This window comes from Phyllostomus hastatus, unplaced genomic scaffold (genome assembly GCF_019186645.2).
Source record: "Phyllostomus hastatus isolate PE091 unplaced genomic scaffold, TTU_PhHast_1.1 phas_scaffold_200, whole genome shotgun sequence".
NCBI classification, from domain to species: domain Eukaryota; kingdom Metazoa; phylum Chordata; class Mammalia; order Chiroptera; family Phyllostomidae; genus Phyllostomus; species Phyllostomus hastatus.
Window position 1 is genome coordinate 1,179,229 of NW_025334016.1, and position 24,544 is coordinate 1,203,772.

A 24,544-nucleotide genomic window follows, 5' to 3' on the forward strand; every position below is an offset into this window, starting at 1 on the left:
GTCATATCACAATTTACAACTGTTTATAGTGTTTGTCTTTTTTTATCCTCATCCAAGGACATGCTTATTGATATTAGAGAGAGGGAAATGGAGGGACAGAGAAAGGGAGATAAATATTGATGTGTGAGAGAAACATTAATCAGGTGGTTCTCATACACACACTGACTGGGAACTAACCCACAACCCAGGCAAGTGCCCTGACTGGGAATTGAACCACGAACTTTTGGTTTATGGGACGATGCTCCAACCAACTGAGCCATACTGGCCAGGGCTATAGTGTTTATCTTTTAACATACTTTATTTATACTAATATTTAATACTTTTATGTTTTAACTTTTTTACAAGAATTAAAAGGTTTACATATTAAAATTATAGTAATATAATATTCTGTGTTTGTCTGCATACTTACTTTTATCAGTGAATTTCATACTCTGCTATCATGTTGTCATTTAGTGTCTTTTCACTTCAACTTGAAGAATTTCCTTTAGCATTTCTTAAAGACAGGTCTAGTGGTATTGAACACCCACAGCTTTTGTTTGCATGGGAACACTTTCATTTTTGAAGGACATTTTTGTCAGGTGCAGTATTCTTGTTTAGTGTTTTTTTTTTCTTTAAGCACATTGAATACACGACCCCACTCTATGGTGACCTGCAAGGTTTCTATTGGAAATTTAGCTCATAGTTTTATGGGGGAGTTCTCATATATGTGACAAGTTTCTTTTTCCTTGCTGCTTTCACAATTCTCATTTTGTCTTTGACTTTTGAAAATTTGATTATACTGTGTCACGATGTGGATTTACTTAGATTCATATATTTTTTTAAAAATTTCATTTATTTCATTTTAGACAGAGGGGATGGGAGGGAGAGAGGGAGTGAAACATCAATGTGTGGTTGCCTCTCTTGTGCCCCCTACTGGGGACCTGGCCTGCAACCCAGGCATGTGCCCTGACTGGGAATTGAACCTGTGACCCTTTGGTTTGCAGGCCAGTGCTCAGCCCACTAAGTCACACCAGCCAGGGCCGGATTCATATTATTTGGTGTGTTTTTGAGATTCTTGGATCTGGATGTCCATTTGTGTACTAAAATCTGAGAATTTTTCAGCCATTTTATTTAGCAAGCTTTCTGGTTCATTTTCTCTCTCTTCTCCCTCTGGGACTTCCATATGTATATATTGGTTTGTTTGATTAAGTTCCATAAGTCCATTAAGCTTTCTTTATTCTTTTTTTTATTTCATTTTCGTTTTCCTCTTATGAATGACAGAATTATTTCCAATGACCTGTTTTTGATGTCCACAGTCTTTTCTTCTGCTTGATAGTGTGCTACTGAATCGCTCTAGTGAATTTTTCAGTATAGTTCTGTTACACCATATAGGAGCTATATAGGAGAATATAGCTCCATGATTTCTGTTTGGTATGTTTTTGTATTTTCTGTATGTCCATGCATTTTTCTTGACCTCAGTAAGTATCTTTATGACAGTTATTTTTAAGTCTTTGTCAGGTAAATAATATAAGTCTGTTTATTTAAGATTGGTTTCTGGGGATTTAACTTAATCCTTTGTTTGGAACATCTTTGCCTGATTCTTCAGTCTCCTTGACTTTCTGTATTGGTGTCTGCACCTAACATAAAGCAGGCACCTGTCCCAACAATCATGGACTGGCCTCATACAGAGATCTTTACCAATCAGCCCAATCAGAGATTTTGGGGACCTCTCTCAACCCTACCTTCACAGGAAGAAGCAGGTAGTTGCGGTTTTGCCTCTTTACTCTGTGTTTATCCAGGTATTGAGAACCTATGGGATTTGCTTGTACAAACCACTATCTGTGTTTTCCCCAAGCGGCTAGACTGCACCATACGTGCCAAAGCTCCTAGATGCCAGGTCAGATGCCATATCTAATATGCAAGCCAGAAGTTAGTTCTTTGGGCAGCCCTGGAGAAACTGAAGCACAGGGTACATGGATCAACTTTTTTCTCCCCAGAGCAAAGCTGACAGTTGGGAATATTTATCTGCTCACTCTGCTGAGCAAATGGGAGAATCTATGGCATCTATTGTCCCCAGACTTCACCTACATTTTGCCCCAAGAGGCTAGACTGTGAAGGACATATCAGAGCTCCAAGAGCTTCTGGCGAGACTGAAGCCAGTCCTCTGGGGAGCCCTCTAGGAAAAGTTTGAGTCTTATACACGTGAACCAAGCCCTTTCCACCTCTGGGTGGAGCTGAGATAGGGAGTCTCTTCCTAATTACATGATAATTAACCAGAGGAAGGGACTTCTGTCAGTGGGTGTCCTGAATCTCTCCACTGGCTTTTGAGAGTCTAGTTTTGCATTCACCTGGGATGTAGGAACCTTTCAATTAGTTTATAAATTTCTCACAAAGAGAATTTGTTTATGAATTATTGCTGATTTGGTGTGTTTGTGAGAGGAATGAGAGCCTAGGACTTCCTACTCTACCATCTTGTTGACATCACTTCTGGACATTTACTTTTAATGAAATATTTTTAAAGATTCAAAAATTTCCTGTGTTTCACATCTTAAATAGATCCCATTTCACTAATCCAGTAGTTTGGTGCAGTTAAATTCTTTCCAATAGTATTTATAGTTCTTTCTTTGAAACCATGGAAGATATATTTTCAGTGAGTTAAAGTGAATTTTTGGGAAAAATAAAGGATTTTTCATTGAATTACTGATTGGTTGTATACTACCTCAATTAACCCTCACCAATGTCTTCTTATATTTATTTATAGAAGGTGAACAAGGACTAGAGAGGCAAAAAGACTTAAATCACATGGTTAGTAGGTGATGTAACTGGAATAAAATACAAGTTTGTGCAGTAATTTCTCTTCTTTCCAATGAAATAGATGGATGCCTAGATGTAAAGATAGATAAAAGAATAGAGAGAAAAAGACAGAGAGAGACACACACAGAGAGAAAGACACAGAGAGTGAAAGAACTTTTTTAATATATTAGCTAAATTGCAAGAGTATATGGAACATAATTTTTTCTTATTTGCTTTTTAATATGTTTATGCTAAGGCTGAGAGTAAAATTAATGTACAATCCTGAAAGAAGATATACTGATAACCCTGTGACATTTGAGGTGTCAGAAGGAGAGTCAGTATGATATAAAAATATGTACTGTAGGTAAACCATATATATGTATGTATATACATATACATATATGAGTATATGAGTATATGTACATATATGAAGCTAACATTGCTGTAAAAGTTTAGCTTTTTGTATATCATAATAATTATCAATGTTTATTAGTATCAAGTGCTATATTTTACAAAGATTGTATATCATAATAATTATCAATGTTTATTCAGTATCAAGTGCTATATTTTACAAAGATTGCATTACACTGCTAAATTGTAATTTCATTTTTTTGGAAAGTTATCTGACAAAGTGCATTAGCAAAAAATAACTGACTTATCTTTCAAACATGTTATCTTCCATTTTGTAAATGTTGATATTAAATAGTATAGTATGCCCATTGAAGCATTTTGATTACAGCAGATACTCTAGTTCTCATTATGTTCTGATAGAGTTGCTGGTTTCTTTTCCAATTTCTAAAATGGTACCTTAATCTAATATCATGCAGTCTCAAGGTATTTCAGCAGATCACATTCACACCCTGTATCTGATAGGAGGATAAGTAAAACTTCATTGCACAATAAAAAAAGCCTGCCTTACTTCTGTGCTTAGAATCAGTTCATTTCGTCCTACTTTATAAGCCTACAGTTTAGTTTCCCAGTGCTTTGATGTGTACCGTGGGATAGACAATGCACTATGGGTTTCAAATAATGGTGTATTCCTAATATTGAAGGTTCTAAAACAGCTTCAAAAATTAATCCTGACCTCCTTTTATACAGCCAGTAACTCCATGTGGTTAATGTGCTGTAAGTACCACTAATTACCATTTACCAAGGGCTGTTCTACCAATATTTAATGAGCAGGCATGCTGAGAATGAAAAATGTGTGTAAGGCAGGACATTAGTCACATAAATATCAACCCTGCCTACAGCCAGTACACAAAGACGCTGACTCAAACAAAAGTATTGATTTCTCTCTTTTGCTTCTTTCCACATTTGCACAGCTGATCATATCTCCTCCCTTCACCTTAGAGGTATCTGTTCAGTTTCTTCCTTCTGTACTCAGAAAGGTTGTTCATCAAGCTTTAATCAACTTCCCCTGTACTAAGAGATGAGTTTGTTCTTAGATCAAGTCAAATTAATTAAACTTCAAAATCAATAAATATGTGAATACTAAATTACTTGAATCAAGCAGAATCTGCTCATATTTCAAAGATAGGTATAATATCAATGCCAACTTGCTGGCATTTATATTAAATTTCTGGCTTAGATTTTATTACTCTACTTTTCATGAACATAAATGTAGAGTGTGTGATTTTGCACATACTGTTATTTTCACTCTATTGCATCTGTATAGTATGCCTGAGTAATCATTTTTAAAAGCAACAGTGGTTCTTCATTTTTTGAGTCTGCCACACACCAGCCTATGAATTTTACTCATGTATTCACACCACAGCACATAGTGGAAGTATTGCTTTCAGCCTCGTTTTACAGATCATGCAACTGAGACACAGAGAAATCAAGATCAGGCAGGTATTAAGAGGTTGAGCAAAGACCCGAACACAGGTCTCATTTTGTCTTCACAACATTTCATTTTGTCTTCACAACACTTCAAAGATACCTATAGTTTGCCTAGTAATTCTAACTCTCTTACTGCTCAGGAAAACTTTAGAGAGCATTTTAGTGTTATTGTTATTCATTTTTACTTTAAGTCTTAATGGGGAAGAAATTCAGTGGAAGAATAAGCATGATGTCTTGGGGAACACCAAAGAAGTCCAAAAACTCTGCCATCCAGGAGTCCTGAAGCCAATGCAGGGCCCATGGGTGACTGACATGTTGTCTTTTCCAAAAATGTATAATTTACTTTTAGAAGAATTGTTTTGAGACTAACAGATATCTGACTAATACATGATCGGAACCCAATAGTCTTGATTGTCCAAAAAAGAAAAAGCAAAAGTCACTAATCCTCATATAGAAAGGAAAATATAGAAGAGATTAGTTTCTTTTACATGGAGAATTAGATCAGCATTCTGATTATCAGTTCTGAATCTTAATAGCTTTAAAAACTCCTAGTCTAGAAGTTGAAAGTAAAGTTCTTTACCAAACACACACAAAAAAAATCATCCCTGATTTGTGTGGCTCAGTGGGTTTGGCATCATCCCACAAACTGAAAGGTCACTGGTTCGATTCCCAGTCAGGACATATGCCTGGCTTGTGGGCTAGATCCCTAGATGGGAGCGTGCAAGAGGCAACATAACGATGTTTCCCTCACACATCTATGTTTCTCTGTCTCTCTTTCTCGCCCCTGCCCTTCTCTCTATAAATAAATTTTTTAAAATCTTAAAAAAAAAAAAGAAATCAAACATGTAAGTAATCAATTCAGGTCTTTTGTGGACCAGTTGAGTACTGGTGTTTGATTTCATTCCGAGTATCTTCTTCAAAGTTATAACAAATCTCCAAAGATTTCAGCTGTTGATTCCAGCCTCCTTCAATCTCTTCAATATGTTGCTCTAACCTTTGTGATTTTTTTCCTGCACCTTTCATCCTTGAATCACTCCTGTCTTCTTTTATTTGATTCATCTAGTTGGCATCTTTCTCAAATGAAAAACCAGTTCATTGCAAAGTGTTAACTGAATGAAGTTTTGAAAATACATGATATATTACATAAGTGAAGACATTTAAGGGAGTTTTTTAAAAATAAAACTTCAGGGTTTGTTTTTCTACATTTAAGAGTTTGAAATAACTTTTAACCGTTAGGAAAAGAAAACTCGGTGGATTTTATTTCTTCTCTTGATTTCACTGATTATATGTATCTGAACTGATACACACAACTGAGTCGCTGACGCATCTACAATCAACTAATGGCAGTGTGTAGAGAATAAGCTTTAACTATTTCTGATCATGCCTCATTTCTGAACTGAGAGAAATGACTATGGACTATCAGCTGCTTCATCTATTTCTAGTTTGGATTCATGTAAAGAGTGCTGCATTTCAAAAATCATTAGGCTAGAGTTGTTTTGTGCAAATTTTGAATCTTGAAGTTAATTTGGCTGAAACATCACAAGTGCATATATCATAAACTCAAATTATGCTACCAGAGTCCCTATATGAGATTGCATTACTGCATATCAGAAAGAAAGGAATGAATTGGGGAAGGGTTAGTTGAGTATGGGGGGTCAAATATATGGTAAGAGAAAGAAACTAGACTAAGGGTAGTAAACACACAATAGAGTATGCAGATATTGAATTGTAATGTTGTATAAATGAAATTTACATAATTTTATTAACTAATGTTACCTCACAAATTTTTTAAAAATGATATGAATGGTAGTAAACAACAAATGTGGAAACTGGGGGTTCTCTTTGGCCTCAAACATTATATTCTGATATTTTCTTTCTTGGTTTTCAGTTATTCCATTTTTAATTTTCAAATTATTTTTAATTATTTATTGGATTGTTACTTGATTGTTAGATTTTCTTCACCCAAATATCAGAATAAGAAAAATTAAGGAAGAAAATATGAAATCAGAGTGTTTTAATAACCCAGTATGAGTCTATGATTCCATGTAGCCTGTTCTATGGAAAGCTCTGTTGATTTAAAAAATAGGTGGGTCTGTGTGTGGGTTCTTTCAGAGGAACTGCTTGAGGCTCAAGCAGTTTCTTCCATTGACTCAATCCCTCCTGGTTTTTGCAGCCAGAAGCTGTGGGGACTTATCTTCTTGGCACTGGAACCCAGGGCTGGGGAACCTGGGGCAGGGCTGGGACTCCTTGCTCCCAAAATATTCCTCCCAAATTTTTATCCACCCTACCAGGGTGAGGGACCAGCAGCCCATTCCACACCTACACCCCTCTTCCCAGTCTGGTTGGATGTGGATTCTTTAATTCCATAGTTGTCAGACTTCCATTCCACTTGATTTCTGATGGCTCTGAGTGATAGTTGTTTTATATTTTAGTTGTAATGTTGATGTGGTTGTGCAAAGAGGCAAGCCATGTCTCCCTATGCTGCCATCTTTGTTGTTTTATTTTTTAAAAATCATTGAAATTGCATTCTTAAAGACTTTATTGCCTCTTTTTTAGAAGACTTGGCAAGTAAGATAGGCTAAAAGTGTTATTTGTTTTCTAAAAATGCACATGCTCACTGAGGTATTTTTTTTCTTGGTCAAACTTTAATCACTGGGTTATTTTTTTAATTTTCCTCTCTGCACCCAAGTGGGTAATTTAAGCAATGGCTAGGGTATTAGTGGATATTAGTGTTCTACTGCTTATTGTGTTCAATAATAGTAGAATGTGTCTTAGCAGAGACACACAGAAAAACACCATTATTCCAGGACATTTAGGAAAATGAGAAAACATGACTCCTTTAAAAAAAAAGATTTTATTTATTTTAGGAGAGAGAGAAAGGGAAGGAGAAAGAGAGGGGGAGAAACAGTAATGTGTGGTTGTCTCTTACACACCCCCCACTGGGGACCTGATCCACAACCCAGGCATGTGCCCTGACTGGGAATCGAACCAGCAATCCTTTGGTTGCCAGGCCCATGCTCAGTCCACTGAGCTATACCAGCCAGGGCCATGACTCTTCTTTTTGTAGCTTGTCTCATCTCTGTGGTTTCAAGTTACCTGATTTCTGTCATCCACCTAAATCTTTATATAATAATTCAGATACTCAGTGTGCTTCTGAAAATATCTTAACATATATCTGATAGAAAGTTACAACAAATAGAGGCTCTAGAGACAGATTGTTGGCATTGCAATAAAGTAAAAAAAAAAAAAGTCAAATATCTGCAATGATGGAGTCCTCATGCCAGGGCTCAAAATATTTAATCTACAATCAGACAGATAGTAAATATTTTGGTATTTGGAGCTCCTATGGTCTGTGTTGCAACTAGTCAACTCTTGTTATAGTGCAAAAGCAGCCATAGACTATGCTTACACAGATGATCATGGCTACCTTCCAATAATACTTTATAAAACAAACAATCAGCACTAGGGTGCCAGCTCCTTCCTCATCCTCTTGATAGTAAATATTTTATTTATATAAGTTACTCTATAAATGCACACTTGGCCATATGTGCGTGTGTATAATTTGAACCTGATAATAAACAAAAATTATTTGCTATATTAAGTGTCAGAGATGTTGTTTGTGGAAACTTTTAACAAAGAGATCAAATAATTAATAAAGCACTATGTAGACATGAGCGTGTTATGAATATACAATTGGATTTATATCTGAACATCAAAAATTAATTGTGAAATAATTTATGGCTTAATTTATGGCTTAATTTTATTACAATTGGCTTAAACTTCTTTCTACTATATAGCTAGAATAAACAGTAAAGTTGCCAATCATAGGTATACCAAGCCTTTTCTAGTTCATAACAGTCCCTTTTAAGTAAGATCACTGTATCTTAGATTTCTCTAAGTTTCTCTCCCTTTTTTCCTTCCTATAGCCATGTAGGTGGCAATGAACAATCAATAGTTGCAGTGTTTTTCCCTTCATGGGAGTGGTATTTTTAGATCAACAGCTGAATCCCGTTACTATCCTCTTGGTCCTTGGTGGTATTTTCTATTTTTTTCTTTTCTTTTTTTTTTCCTAAATCCTCACCTGAGGACATGCTCATTGATTTTTAGAGAGAGGGGTAGGGAGGGAGAGAGAGAGGGAGAGAAACAACAATGTGAGAGAGAAACATACGCAGTTACTTATCATATGTGCCCAGACCAGGGAGCAAGCCCACAACCTAGGCATGTGCCCTTACCAGGAATCAAACACGTGACCTTTCGGTTTACAGAACTACACTCCAACCAACTGAGCCACACCAGCCAGAGCAGTGGTATTTTTCTCTTTAAGACCAAGACTGGCAAAAGGCCTGGGCTGCTCTCTTATCATAGACAAGTTCTAAGGGCTGGTCATGCTTTATCTTGACATGAACGTGCCAGTGAATTTGACTGCAACCTGTTTTGGAACCACAGAATCCGCATGACCTTCCTCCTTTTCTCCCTTCAGTCTTCCCTCTCTCCCTCCCTAACCCTCTACTTCCTTCCTTTCTCCCTCTTACCATATCTTCCTTTCTTCTTTCTTTTTCATTGTTTTTTGAACACTGTTTCTCTTAATGAAGGTTTAGACAACTTTAGACTTAATGTTTATGAATGATTTTGCTTACTCATTGTATATGCTTTTTATCAAATTTGAGAGTAGGAGTTTTGCTACCTTGTAAAACATTGTTTGCAGCCCAGAACAAAACAATGTGGTATTTCAAGCCATTTTTTTTTAATTTGAAAAATCTCAGTAGTAAAATTATTTGGCTTGAGAAATGGATATAAATAAATTCAAAGATGGTCAAGTCTTGGATTTCTTTTTTTTAGAAGTTTTTTTAGGATTTTATTTATTTATTTTTAGAGAGGGAAGGGAGGGAGAAAGAGAGAGAGAGAGAGAAATATCAGTGTGCGGTTGCTGGGGGCTGTGGCCTGCAACCCAGGCATGTGTCCTGACTGGGAATCAAACCTGCGATGCTTTGGTTTGCAGCCCGCGCTCAATCCAAGATTTCTTAATATTTTACTGTGTTATTTTGTAAAATAAAGCATATATACTTATATATGCTTAGTTATAAAGGATGTACAAGAAACTAATTCTTAATAAATTAGATACCAAGCAAGCTCATTTACTCATTCATTTCCAAATATTGAGCATCTGCTCTTTGGAAGACAGTATGCTATTATTTGAAATGCTCAAGTTTTTGTGTCTACAAGTTGGAAGCAAGTGAGATAGCATGGTAAACTAAAGGAACATATAAAAGGACTAAAGAGGCATGAGTCCAAGTGTGAACAGCCATCAATAAATTTTCCAAGGCATGGCGTTTTGTGCAATTAGGAAACTGTATGTTCTTCAGTGAGAATAAAGTTTAAATTCAACTATGGAGATAGCAAATCAAAGGTAATGGAGTGTTCAAAGAGAGGCCAGATCACTCTCACAATTGAGAGACTAAAGTCTGGAATGCAAAATCGGTCTTCACATTTACTTTTGAATCTTTGATAAATCTAGAGAGGAATGTTTAACTAAAGGAAGTAAGGTAGATGTTTTGGGCCTTTTGAATGCATTTGATGACAATTTGCAAAATAATTGTTTGGCATATTCAGTTATAAACACGTTACCTTCCATGATAAAGGAAAGATAACTCCAATGGAGGAACTGGGAACCCAGGGACTAGCCTTTAGCAAACCCTTTGAAAGCATTAGAAATGTAATCAAGGAATTCATATTTGCCCAACAGGATTTCACAATGATGTGGCCCAGGGATTGTTTTGTACCTTTCATTTTTCCTGTTATTCAATGGCAATGCCTATCATTGTTGTCCTATGCCTGTCCCACTACTATATCTGGGTCCATATAATTTGTTTCTTTTATTTCAGAGGTCCACAAATAGAGAAGTATTGTGCCCCAGTTGGTATACTTCACTATGTACTCTCTAAAAGCCTCAACTGTACATGAATCATATTTAAATGATGAGGTTTAGACCATAAATAGGTGGTACAGTGGATTAAGACTTTAGGGGATCTTGGGAGAAGATGAATGTATTTTGGATGAAGAAGAGACTTGAATCATTGGAATAAAAACTGGTGGACAGAGTTCAATGTAGACACCATGATCCTGAAGTTTTGATGTTTGCTTCTCTATCTACTCCTCCTATTGAGTGTGAGCAAGGCCTGTGACTTGTTTCAGACCTATCAAATGTTGCAAAATTGATGGTATGTCACACCATGATTACATTACATTCTATTTTATGTGTCAGAAAAGATGGGACATCATTCATTTGATTACAGATACTGCATATGACTCCATTTTGCTAGAAGCCATGCTCTCACTCTCCTGCTGGCATTGAAGGAGAAATCTGCTATGTTAAGAATTTCCAGTGGGAAAGGCCACTGAGCCTGAAATTGCAGCTTATGTTTAAGAACAATTCAAACTGATTTTGCAAAAAGTGTGTGTGGGAGGGGAGGGAGAATTAAGCTTTCAGTTCCACAGGCAAGAAAAAATGAATAATGCCACCAAACTGATTGAGATTGGCAGTGGATTTTTCTGCAGATAAGTCCTCAGATTCTAACAGAGCTCTAAACACCTTAATTTACAGTGGAAATTACCCTGAAACAGAGGATGCAGTTGAGCTCTGCTTGGACTCCTGACACAGAAAATACTATGAGAAATGTTTATTTTTAACTGGTAAGGTTTTTGGTGATTTGTTACACAGCAATAGAAAAATCATGTGTATATTTCCTCAGGAATTAACTTTTCTTTGTTCTCTTTATTCATTCCTATATTTCATTTTTGAAACCTAAAATGATTACCTCAAGACAAGTAGAAATAGTTTCATGTACTAGTTAAGCAATTGTTCCCTGACCATCCAGTGCAAGGGTAAATGGAATGAAGTATGTGTACGTGGGCCAGAGTTGGGTGTGTACCTTGCTCTGGAGTAGTAATTATCCATAGCCAACAAGATGACCAAGATGGTGTCCATCTTGTTCAAGTTCTCTCTCAGCTCATGACTCTGGGAACTTATTTTGTGAAGTCCCCTTTGACATTTAAGCAATGGTTGTCAGTCTAATGTCTTTCAAACTAGGATCCCAAAATGCCACTTAGATCATGAAAGGCCCTCGTTTAGATACTTACAGAACACATCTTCCTAAGACTGGTGATAATTTATCTCCCTCTAGATTCACTAAAAGCTGTCTTCCCACAGGGTAATAGCTCATAGTTCTGGATTCCTGCTCTCTCTGCAAGTAGAGAGAACTGTCCTTTTGCGATTAAATACTCCAAACACTCATCAGGGGCCTTTATTGGAGAGTCTCTAAACTAAACTCCAAAAGAAGCAGGACACTATAACTTGGCCAAAAAATGAGAAAGACACTTCCCCAATTTCTTCACTCCCAGAAGGAATACCCATCCCGGTGGAAGAATAGGTAAGACTCTCTTCCCAGCACATCTGGACAAGCTGGCAAGGAAATGCATTTAAATCAATGTGTCCTCTTGGTTCTCAGTGTGTGTGCAATCAACACAATATTTCCTGATGACTCTTTGGAATAGTACAGTGCAGGTTAAAACTTTTGGAGATGCCCAGCCAGCATAGGGCATGATGTAGTAGGAGGTGAAATGAACAAACCATTGGCTCAGATAGCATTCTCCTAATCCAGCAACAGTACCCAGTTCCCACTTTTTCAAAGTGAAGGCACAGCCTGAGACCAGGTAGCCCTGAACATGCCGACCCTGTCTCAAAGTGAAGGCACAAGAAGAGAAAGTACCTGTGGAACATGGTAGGGGAAGCTGCCATTTCCTCTTCTCCCTTGTTCATAGGCTCTCAAGTCCTATTGCTAACATGATAGATGTCCCCAGACCCTTTCAGTCTTTACACTCCAGATTGATCAATGGCCTCAGTGACCAATGCTCCTGGCTCTCTAGTTAGTAAAATATGTGAAGATTTTTTATGCTGTTTCTCTGTTATGTAAGATCTATATCACTGATAATTTATAAGTATTGTCAATGACAAAAGAAACAAATTATCTTAGTTAAATAATATTGTATAAAATATAGGTGCAGAAGAGATTTAACTATTAAAAAAAAACACTAGAAATAGATTATAACAATACTACCAGATAAGTGGAAGACAAGATATCCACCTATAGAAGAATTTCAGGTAATAAATTAAAAAGAAATGACAGAATGCGAGAATTAGCATTCTATAACCCTTAATGAAGATTGAAAATGCTCATCAATATCAGAGCACCAATATCACCAAATATGATAACACACAGACATTACATACCTCTTAATGGAATATAAAATATCACCTCTAGAGTGATTTTGCCAAAGAGCAAATATATTGACCAAAAAATACTAATCTGGCCAGGTGTCTACCTATGCCTATTAATGATTGCTCTGCTGAGTGCCATTGTATTGTTTTGTGTATTATAGTATATGACTAAAAAGTCAATGAAAATGATTAATTATAAATATCATATATTTAAATTTGAACACCCAAGTGGAATGCTTTTTTTAAAGCAAAATATAAATCTCGAAGACAGACTATTAGAAATAGAAAATTGGAATCAAAGATTACAAAGTGAAAGTCAAGTCCAAAACTCCAATATCAGATCAGGTACAGAAACCAGTTGCACCCAATAATCAGGCAAAAACTAATCAACTTCTTAGATAAGATTTTGCTAATCACACAAAAAGATATTAAATTACCCCACACAGCTTCACAAGCTAAGTCTTCTTGATGCAGACTTCATAGATGAAGAGACCAAAAGAAAATATTTGAGTCAAGCATATTCCACTGTTCAAAGCCAGACAGGAACACATAGCCAGACTAATGTTAGGAGCAGCAAAATAAGAGAAGTATAATCCACAAAACAGCTATGGTACATTTACAATGGAATACTAGTTGGCCATAAAAAAGAAGAAAATTTTTATCTTTTGTGACAGTATGAATGCACCTGGAGAACATTATGCTAAGTGAAATAAGCCAGTAGGAGAGAGACAAGAGATTTCACTTGTAAGTGGAATTTAATGAACATACTGCACTAACAGGGAAAATAGAGGCAGCTTCATAGAGAGCAGGATGACTGCCCTGGTGGGTTGAGGGCTGAAGGGTTCCAGCAAAAGAAAAAAAAAGAAAGAAGTCATGGACACTGAAACAGCATGGTGATTGCAGGGTGGAGCTATGGAGGTGGAAGAAGGTATAGGGTGATAAATGGTATTGGGAAAATACAATAAAATAATGTAAAATATAACCACAAAAAAGAGATGTATAAAAAGCAAAGACAGATAATGTTCATCACCTGAATGATTTCTGCATATTACAATGTTGAATAACCTAAAAAAATCAGCAGCTTCCAAAATATTCACCTCAGTCCCTCCCTGTAAAAAGTAAACTTTAAAAAAAGCATTTACATGAGACTAAGTCTGGCTGTTGAAGAGAAGGAATAGATCTCATGACTTTTCTTCAACAGCCCACCAGCTTTCCTGGGCACTGCCCACCTTGTGCTCTGACTTCACCATTTGACATTAAGGATGGGACACAACTTATTCCAAGCTCTGCAAGGCTTCCACGAAATAAAAGTAAACTCATTCACAGTCGGCTGAGATGTTGCATCTCCCAGGAAGCCTTAAGTCATGAGAAAGGAGCCAAAAAGAAGCCCCATGAGTGAGGACAGAGGAGAACACCACCAGAAAACCAAGAGGGGTTGCACAGAGATGTGCCAGTGCCTGACTCAGCCCTAAAAGCCCAGACAGAGCTCTAGTCTAAGGCACCCCCACAGGTTCTCATCAGGGTACTCAGGGACCTGAGGACCTTAGCATGAAGGGAAGGACGTTGGCTCCCAGAAGGATGATTTCCAGGGCATGACAGACGGCAGAGTGAGGACCGTGAGCCGGGACCAGCAACCACCTCTTCCACTGTGAAACTGACCTGAAAGTGGGGAAGTGTGGGGGCAAAGCCCTCCTCTGAGGTTGATCCCAGAAGCCCCAGGCAGAGATAACCGGATGTCCCGCCCCATGACTTCCTCTTCAAGTCTGTGGCGGTTGAGCCATCTTCGCTTCGAGGCACGACGTATTCTCCACCCCTGAGGGAAGGACCCCAGAGCTCACCAGGTGTCAGGTGAGACTTTAAAGAAGGACTAAGGGCAGCACCCACTATAGAAGAGAGGAAGCCCCATGAGATACGAGCCCCAAACCCCTCCTTGGGAAGACCCTTTCAGGGCTCTGAGATGACGTACCCCAGATTTTCTTCTTATCAAGTAGCGGCGCGGACTGCCTTTCTGTGGGTGCAGAGTGGGGGTGGGGTGGGGTGGTTTTTTGAGGGTTTGTCATGGGACGGGTGTGGGCGTGGGGCAGTTATTGTGGGAGTATGGTGCCGAAAAAGGATGGCCTTTGGGGGTTGATGGGATTGGTAATAATCTTGGACCACCAGTTGTCATGAAAAGGCCCTTGAGCAAGGACACAGAGTTAGGGGATGACCCTCTTGTCATAGTGGTGGCCTCTGTGAGACTGGGCCACTTCCTCTGCCCTAGTAGGGGTTCCTAGAGGTATTGCTGACTGATTTCGGCCTAGGGATTCTGAGGGATGTGAGGCCTTAGGCTGAGGTTAGTGTGTCATCTCCAGAAAAAAGGGGGTCTCAGGCCCTGCAAGAGTCATGGTTGGCGGGGGGTGGGGGGCTGTGAGGAATTCTTAGGGTTCCACAAACCCCTGGGCAGGGTGAAGGCTATGGTGCAGTGTGTAGCTACTTTTTTCAGCCCTGGTAGTCCTGTGCATGAGGTGTCTCCTCACTTCTACTTTGGGGTCTTAGAGAGATGGGGCCTCGATGGGAGGGTGGGGGCTAAAGCAATAGAGCACAACAGGGCACACATCACCCTGTATCAATTTAAAGAGCACATGTGAGGGCTGTGGGACCAACCAACCAATGGCACAGGGCTCGCTGCAGACAGCCGCTTCGAGGCTCTGCATATTCTCCATTGCTGACGGAAAAGCTCCACAGCTCACCAGTTGTCAGGGTAGGCTTAAAGAGGGACTAAGGGCAGCACCCACCATAGACGAGAGGAAGCCCCATGAGATACGAGCCCCAAACCCCTCCTTGGGAAGACCCTTTCAGGGCTCTGAGATGATGTACCCCAGATTTCCGTCTTGTCAGGTAGCTGAGGGGACCGCCTTTGTGTGTACACAGAGTGGGTGTGTGGTGGGGTGGGGTCGCGTTGTGAGGGTTTCTCGTGGGATGGCGGTGGGGGAGGGGTGGTCACGTTGGGGGTCGGGTGGTTTCACTGGTAGTGTGGCGCTGTTAAAGGGTGGCGGTCGGGGGTTCATGGAGGTGGTAATAGTCGTGGACCAGCAGGCGTCATGAAAAGCCCCCTTGAGTGAGGACATAGAGTTAAGGAAAAACCCTCCGGACATAGTGGTGGCCTCTGTGAGACTGGGCTCCTTCCTCAGCCTTGGTAGACTCCTAGTAGGTGTTCTTGCAATAAGTGTTGCTGACTGATTTTGGCCTCTGGAGTCTGAGGGATGTGAGGCCTTAGGTTGAGGTTGGCAGTACAAGGTCCACAAAATGGAGTCTGAGATCCTGCACAAGTTGTTGTTGCGGGGGCAGGGGGACGGGGCACGGAGAATTCTTAGGGTTCCACCACCCCAGTGTGGCTGTCTGTGGTGCAGTGTCTTACTGCTTTTTTCAGCCCCCAAAAGTATTGTGTATCGGGTGTCTCCTGACGTGAATTTTGGGTCTCAGAGACTAGGGGGCTTCGATTGGAAGGTGGGACCTAAAGCAATAGAGCACAGCAGGGCACACATCAACCTGTATCAGATTGAAGAGCACAAGTGAGGGCTGTGAGACCAACCAACTGAAGGCATAGGGCTCGCTGCAGAGACCTTTTCCCTGCTGTCAGCCCTGAACAGCCCAGGGTGCACTGGCAGCCAGAGGCCAGTCTTCCCTTGCTATTCTGCGTCCCAAAAGGTAAACTATTTGCTCTGAATAGATTATTCAACAGAAGGAGCCCTGTGTCCTGACAGGTATTATTGAGTTATGTCTGAAGGGCACACTCTCCACCTAAAAGGGGTTTTCCCAGGGTCCCAAGGAGCCCTTGGGAGATCCCAAACCATGATAGTCTTATGAGACAACCCATCACTGTCCCATGGTGTTCACTGAGAAGTGAAGCATTACTGTGATGGGCAAACTCAGGACAAGAGGAGGAGTCCCAGGCCCCTCCAGGCTTCTAGGTGATGAGCCCAAGGCTGCACCATCTCATGACTTTCTTCTCAGTTGTCTCTATGAAAATACACCTATTTTTCTGGGGTGGCTTTATGTGCCAGAAGCTGGGGGCTGAGGTCTGAGCAGTAGCCAAAGAAAAGACCTTTGAGAGAGGGCTAAATAAACACCTGTCCCATAAGTCAGGAGCCCAAATAATTCTGCTGAGTCCTGCTGACATCCCCGGGAGGCCCTGAGGAGAGCTGAGTAGCAGAGATATCACCTTAACTGCCTGCTCCTTGTACTATGGGTGAAGACATTGTTCTATGGAAGTGATGTCTGATCTCAGTACCTATAATTAGTCATGGGAAGGACCCTAAAGGGGGGTCCTGGGGACACCCACTCTGGAACAGAATGTTCTCAACAGAGCCCTGTCCTGCTGTCACACTTGAGGGAACTGTCGATATGACACCCCATTAATTCATACTCAGTAGTCACAGGGATGAAACTGTATAGTGTGAGTGGTATCAGGTTAGCAGAGGGGAAGAGTCTCATATACTATCAAGTTTCAAGGTGTAGACCTTGTATGAGTAAAGAGCTGACCATCCACTTGAGTGAACATGGGCCCCCATGATATCTACCTTGCCTCTGTAGTCATCCTTGGGAGGTTTCAGACAACAGTGGCTAGCAGGGTTTTTGTTGGTTTTTTTGGAGTTTATAATTTTAACTAAGCAATACAGGTTTTCAATATCAAAATATTTTTGTATTTCCTGATTATAAAGAAAAATACATGCTTGTAAGAAGCACTTTAAACCATACACCTATGAATAACATAGATAGAAGGTAACATTCCCCAAAACCCTCCTCCTCCAAAGACCACCAGAGTAAATATTTTGGTGTATATCCTTCCAGAATTTTCTCTATGTATATCCATTGTTGTTAAAATAAAAGAATGCATATTGCAACTCTTTCATTGAAGTATGATTTACATATGACATTGCAGTTTTTGGTTGTAGTGAAAACTTTGAGACGACATAATTGTCCATCAGTAAGCAAATGGTAAATTAAATTATAGGACACATGTACAGTGGAGTACCTTGCACCTCCTAAGAGGTAGATCTATAGCCAGTGACAGATGCCCACAGTATATTGTTAAGTGAGAAACACAAGTTGCAGAACAGTACATAGCGTTCCCAAGCTTAATCATTTTCCTCACCATTTTCACTCCTCTTTGGTTACTTACATTTGGGTGAGTGTGCAGCTGCCAGATCAGCATGTAGGAGGCCCTGGATACTCATTCTCTGGGAAGTTTCTTTGCCATTTAATGGGCCACTTGCTGTGGACCAGCCCCAGCCCACTAGCATCCTCCAGTGAAATTCTTGGCTACTGTGAGGCTGGCTCTGGGGACCAGCTTCATCAGGACCACATCCTTCAGTAAGGTCTCCCTACAAACTAGCTCAGGCCCGAGCACTCTGGCACATTTTTCATCATCACCAGCACCTTGAATGGAAAGAGTCAGACATACAGATTCTGTCCTATCTGGCAGAAGCTGAAATGACTTTCCTTACTCCATCAGTGAGAAAATAAATTAGGGGCTCCATTTGAGTCTTCATTTTAACATTGCTTATTTCAAACATATTTGTGCTACATGACTCCCATTTTTGAACCAGTGAAAAGATTACCTGTTTTTCTCATAAGTTAAAAAATCTCTAGCTTATGTTTACTTTTATATCTGAATAACAGTCAAGATGTTTTAGTTTTCTGAAAGTATTTTTTAACAATATTAAGAAAGTATGCCTAGTTATTAGTTTCCTATTGCTGCTGTAACAAATTAACACAAACTTAGTGGCTTACAAAACAGAAGTCCAACATGAGTCTTGGGCTCAAATCAACATATCTGCACGGCAGCTTCTTTCTGGAGGCTCCAGGAGAGAAGCTGTTCCTTGTCACCTCCAGCTTCCAAAGGCTACTGGTATCCCCCGGCTGTGGCAGCACCATTATAATCTCTGTTTCCATCATTACATTGCTCTCACTTCCCACTCAATCCTCCAGTGTCCTTCCTTTTTACTTATTTATTTTATTTATTTCAATTACAGTTTACCTTCAGTATTATTTTGTATTAGTTTCAGGTATACTGCACAGTGCTTGCACAATCATATATTGTATTTTACAAAGTGTCCCCCCTGATATTTCCAGTACCCACCTGGCACCCTACATAGTTATCACAATACTACTGACTACATTCCTTATGCTATACTTTACATTTCCTTGACAATTTTATACCTATCAAGCTGTATTTCTCAATCCCTTCAATTTTTCCCCTTGTCCCCCAAGCTTCCTCCCCTCTGGCAACCATCATTGTATTCCCTGTATCAGTGAGTCTGTTTCTGTTTTGTTTGTTTGTTTGGATGACTATTGGTCTTAATACCTCACCTCATATACTGGGGTCTAGGAAGATGGCAGTTTTGAACTGAAGCAGCTAGGCTGAGATCAGCAGTGGATAGAGTGTATAGCCAGTGCAGGATTCCATAGGGAGACAGAGAAATGACTGAAAGGAGGTGTGACTTGATCCTGGGGAGACAGCTTAATTTAGCATGGGGAGATGACACAGGCCTTATGAATGCCTTGGTAATGAACCTGAGTGGGCACTGAAGGGACCACCCTCTTCAGAACACAAATGGTTCTACCAGGCACAGCCACACCTGCCTAACCTGCCTACTGTCATCCCTGAGAATTCTCAGCTTGGCTTGGCTGGCTGCACCTTGAGGAGAATTAAGCATTTCCCCTTCTTGTCCTAGGGGGACAGAGCAACCAGGAGGTCATGTGTAGTCCTGCTGTCTGGAGAGGTCCATCTCAGGTGACTTTTATTAGAACCACCACCATTGAGCTTAGCAGTTGAGGCCACTCACATCTTTCTTTTTTCCCTTAGGCAGTGATTCCCCATTGCCTTCCTGTTCACACTCCTGATTACTGCCACCTACAAACATCATGGCTTTTAATCAGAAGAATCCACAGTGCTCACCCAACCAACCCCTTCAGAGCTGCAGTGAGACCCAAGGCCTGGAGGCTGCACAGGCACCAGAGGCTGTGGAGAAGGCCTGTCTCTCCTCCCACCCTCCCATGCCTGGCAGTTTGAAGAAGGCTCCTGCTGCTGGTATCCCCAGTACTCCTGAGAGTACTCAGAGTTTCTGCTCCTCCTCAATGGTTGCCATGGCCATCCTATCAAGCCAATCTGGTGAGGGATCCAGTAGCCATGAGGAGGGGGATAGCACCTTAGAGGCAGATTCAGACCCCAGGAATGCACCCATAGATGCTCTAGATGAAAGGGCAGCTTGGTTGGTGGATTTTCTGCTCTTCAAGTATGAAAAGAAAGAACCAGCAACCAAGGCAGAAATGTTGAAGATTGTCAACAAACTGTACCAAGACCACTTCACTGATATCTTAGTGAAAGCCTCTGAGCGCATGGAGATAATCTTTGGCCTTGAAGTGAAGGAAGTGGATCCCATCCAGCACCACTACGCCATCGTCATCAAATTGGGCCTCACCTATGATGGGATGCTGCATGGTGTAATGGGTGTGCCCAAGACCGGCATCCTGATACTTCTCCTGGGGGCCATCTTCATGAATGGCAACCGTGCCACTGAAGAGGAAATCTGGAAAATTCTGAGTGTGATGAAGTTATATCCTGGGAAGAAGCACTACATCTTTGGAGATCCCAGGAATCTCATCACCAAACATTTTGTGGAGGAGAATTACCTAATATACCATCTGATGGCCAACAGTGATCCTGCACAACGTGAATACCTGTGGGGCCCGAGAGCGCATGCTGAAACCACCAAGATGGAAGTCCTAAAGTATTTGGCCAAGGTTCACGGGTCTGACCCAAGTTCTTTCACATCTCTGTATGAAGAGGCATTTGAGGAAGAACAAGAGAGATGTCGGGCCAAAACTGCCACCACAGCTATTGATAATCCTGGCCATTGCTAGTTTTAAGGCCAAGCCTGACAGCTCCTCCCATGTCTGTGGAAGTCAGCGATAGTTTCTGCATGCATTGTTTGAATAGGCAGTTCATGTTCATAGAATTTAGGTCAGCGATGGTTCTGAAAGGAACACAGTATATGCCTGTGTTTCTCTTTGATATGTGTAACTTGAAAATCTGTTCTTTTGTTTGGTAATATGTATTATTCAAATTATTGGTTATTTAGTATAGGTTTAATTAGGTTTAAAATCTCTGAGTTTATGAATGGTATTGCTCACATATTTAATGCTCTAAAGAGGTTTCATAGTAAGAGCTTTTATTACTAAAACAAATTGTGTGACCATACATCTCATGTTGTCACTTGGAATAGGAAAACATTGCATTGCTATAGGCATTTACTGGAAATGTGAATGAAATCAGTTTTAAGGTATTTGGGTTTAAGTAAAAGAATATCAATTTTTTTCTTTCATATACCTTTTATGTTTGTTTTATAAAATTAATTGATAAATGCTTGAATTTGCTTCTTTGTGTATGTATATGAAATAAATCTCAGTGAATTAGATCCTGTGCTCACTGTGTCTTGTATTCCCCATGCCTTAATAAATTTTTTGGTGTTGGGAAATCACCACAATACTGGACTTCTAGGATAAAGAAGGCCTAAGACCTGTCCTGATAATTTTTACTTGCTGAACCAGCAATTCTATAATAATAACATTGGGGTATCTTCTGTTGTTTACAGGGCAAGTGAACTAAGGAGAAAGCAGGTGAGTGGAGGTGTCTTATATGAAACTTTCAAGCATAAGTGCCCTAGAACAAGGAAAGTGGGGAATTGGGAAAGCTGGGATTCCTTTAATGAGAGTTAATTTTAAGTTAAATGTTAGATATAGGGAAAGAAGAGGCTTGGTTTGGGGATCAAAGATCAGACCTACAGATGGTCAGTTGCAGAGTTGAGACTTGAAAGGAAAGGAAAGGAAAATTTTCTTCACATTTAACTTTGGGGTCATGGTTAGAAATCTGACCATGGAAAGGAAATAGTTTCTGCATGCATTGGAAAGGAAAATTTTCTTCACATTTAACTTTGGGGTCATGGTTAGAAATCTCCACTGGGGCAGAAATAGAAGTTGTTCTGTGATCTTGTCTCTGTGCCATTACAATCTTTCATGCACCAGGGAGTTTTTGAGAGACAACTGTGATACTTTTCTGATATGAGATACCCAGAAACCACTTTTTTAGCATTTGTTGTCCTCTGAGAAAGCCAGAGACAACTCCATTTCAGGATATTTTAAATGTTATTTTCAGTGTAATTTGGCATAGTCTAAGAAATGCTTATCATTTTGATGAGTGTAAAATGGATAGGGGTGATTTGAATAGAACAGAAAAATAAGGTGAAATATTTGTTGTCATCAGAAATTCTAGGAATTTGAAGTTCCATCAGCTGGAAAAGAAATTTCCTCACCCATTATTAAAGAACACAACCTCCGTGTGTATATTACTGTGGTTTACTTGCTAAGCAGTATTTTGGTGGATCTGATATCCCATACCCTGTAGTACTTAGTGTTCTCTGAGACATATTGGATTTTTTTAAATCACCTAGGTGAAGGTGGTAGAGTCAGTGGTCAGAATCATTGCAGTAATAACTGCCGTTCATTAAAAGACCTAAGGTATGTCAGGAACTGTGCCAGCTGCTTTACATACATTGCACTCTTTCCAACAGTAAATTATGGCAGGAGTTATCAGACTCAGTTCTCAGATGAAGGGCCTAAGAGTCACAAGGTTGGGAATGTGCGCGAGTTCACAGGTCCAGTTATGTGGCAGAGCCTAGGTTAAACTTTTGGTGTGAATTCTAGAGCTCACTCTATTCCATTCCTCCAGCCTGAGGCCTACCTTCTGTCTCTTGATTCATTTCTCACTATGTCTTTATGCCTCTTGGGATTAAAAAGGGCTCTGGTTGGTGTGGCTCAGTGGATTGAGAGCTGGCCTGCAAACCAAAAGGTCACAACCTGTTGGATTCTCAGGGCACATGCCTGGGTTGTGGGTCAGGTCCCCAGTTGAAGGCCTGTGAGGAACTACCACACATTGATGTTTCTCTCCCTCTCTTCCTCCCTCTCTTCCCTTCTCTTTAAAAATAAATAAATGAAACCTTAAAAGAAAAAAAGACCTCACACTCAAAGTGCTAAAAGCACACATAAGCAAGGTGAAAATGATAATCAGATGTACTTCGGACAGTGTCTGTGAGCTTCATTTACCAAGAATCTTGCTACCCTTAACCCCAGAGAGTTGACTTTGCCCAGGGGCTAGCATTTTTGTCCAATTCCAGGTCTTTTGTTTGTGGAGGTCTAGAATGTTACTCAGAATATGCCATTTTGGCATATTGAGTATTATGAACTCAAAGTACTTGAGAAACAATACAGAAGGAACAAAGCTGATACTGTATATATTCTTAGTGCAAAAATTTGAGAAATATAAACAGGTCACATATTCCACCTGTGTAATATTCCTTCATAATTCAGCCACATTCTCAGAGATTGTCACAATTAACAATCTAGTATATTATCTTATAGATAAGTCTAGACTTTCCCATACATAGATGTATTATGACAAATACAGTATGATTTGAAAACATAATGGGTAGTGATATACAGATTCTGCCATCTATCTTTCCCATTTAACATGAATGCAGGATCTTTCTATGACAAAACATGTAGATATACTTTACTTCTCTAACTGCTCCCATTGCATATATGTGCTGTAACTAATTTAACCATCTCCTTAGGCTGGGCACAAAATTTGTTTCCCATTTGTTGCAATGACTTACAGAACTGAAATACTTTTAACATGATTTACTGGAATAAAGTATACTGTTGATTATGATAGCCAGGAAGAAATTGGGTTAAAGTGGAGAATGTGTGAAGATTGTAAATTTTTAAAAATATTGCCAAAAATTTATCCCAAACTTTCTTCCAATTCATATTTTAACAAATTAATGCAGGTGAATAACATAAACATTCACACATATATCATTTTAAAAATCCAAAGTGCTTAATTTGAGAAGCAAGGATTTGATCAAAATGACCAGTAGACAGGGAATGCGACTTACACTTAGTGAGGGATGAGGATTTGGGAAAAGAGCAGTGTCCAGGGTCCACGAGAGAAATTACATGTGAATTCAAGTACAAAGAACCAAGAACAGGCTGGTAGTCTGTTCTTGAAGTTCTGAATCCAGAGCTCAGTGTAGAATGGAAAAAGGACCAGAAGGAATGAAAGTGGGGAATCTGAATGGAGCATCCAGGACAACTCACAGGAACTGAGTTGAGAAGTCTCTGAGTGAATCACCAGTAACAGAAATTGTATGGTTATCTGAGTGAGGAGGTTTACTTGAAATGTGCACCATCCCACAGAATTCCCATACCTACTGATAGACCAAGTATAGCTGTTTCTCTTGCATCATCCATTAATGTTACTGGTTGATTCTGGGGAAGCTGTAAGTCTTGACCATTCTTATAGTCCTTTGCCAGTGTATCAGGGCTGGGTCTGTCTTGATTCCTGCTGGCAATGGGTATTTTTTCCTCCAAGTACACTGGGTCCTCTGCACTGAGCTCTGGATGTTAATATGAATGTCAATGAGTGATGACAGATTGTTGAGACAGGCCAGAAGTACCGATGAGCAGTGGAAGATGGCATGCAACTGCAAGAAGGAGAAAATTTGAAGGGGGATGCCCTAGTACTAATTTCTTCAGCTGATGTTTAGATAAAGGGCTGGA

General features: G+C 39.8%; 1 protein-coding gene across 1 annotated transcript; it reads left to right on the top strand.

The window, feature by feature from the left end:
* The first annotated feature begins 19,792 nt into the window (after positions 1–19,792).
* LOC123832678 (melanoma-associated antigen B16-like) lies at positions 19,793–20,791 on the top strand. The gene has a single exon (XM_045860424.1). It carries the CDS (start codon positions 19,793–19,795, stop codon positions 20,789–20,791), a length of 999 nt encoding a protein of 332 aa, XP_045716380.1.
* The last annotated feature ends 3,753 nt before the right edge of the window (positions 20,792–24,544 follow it).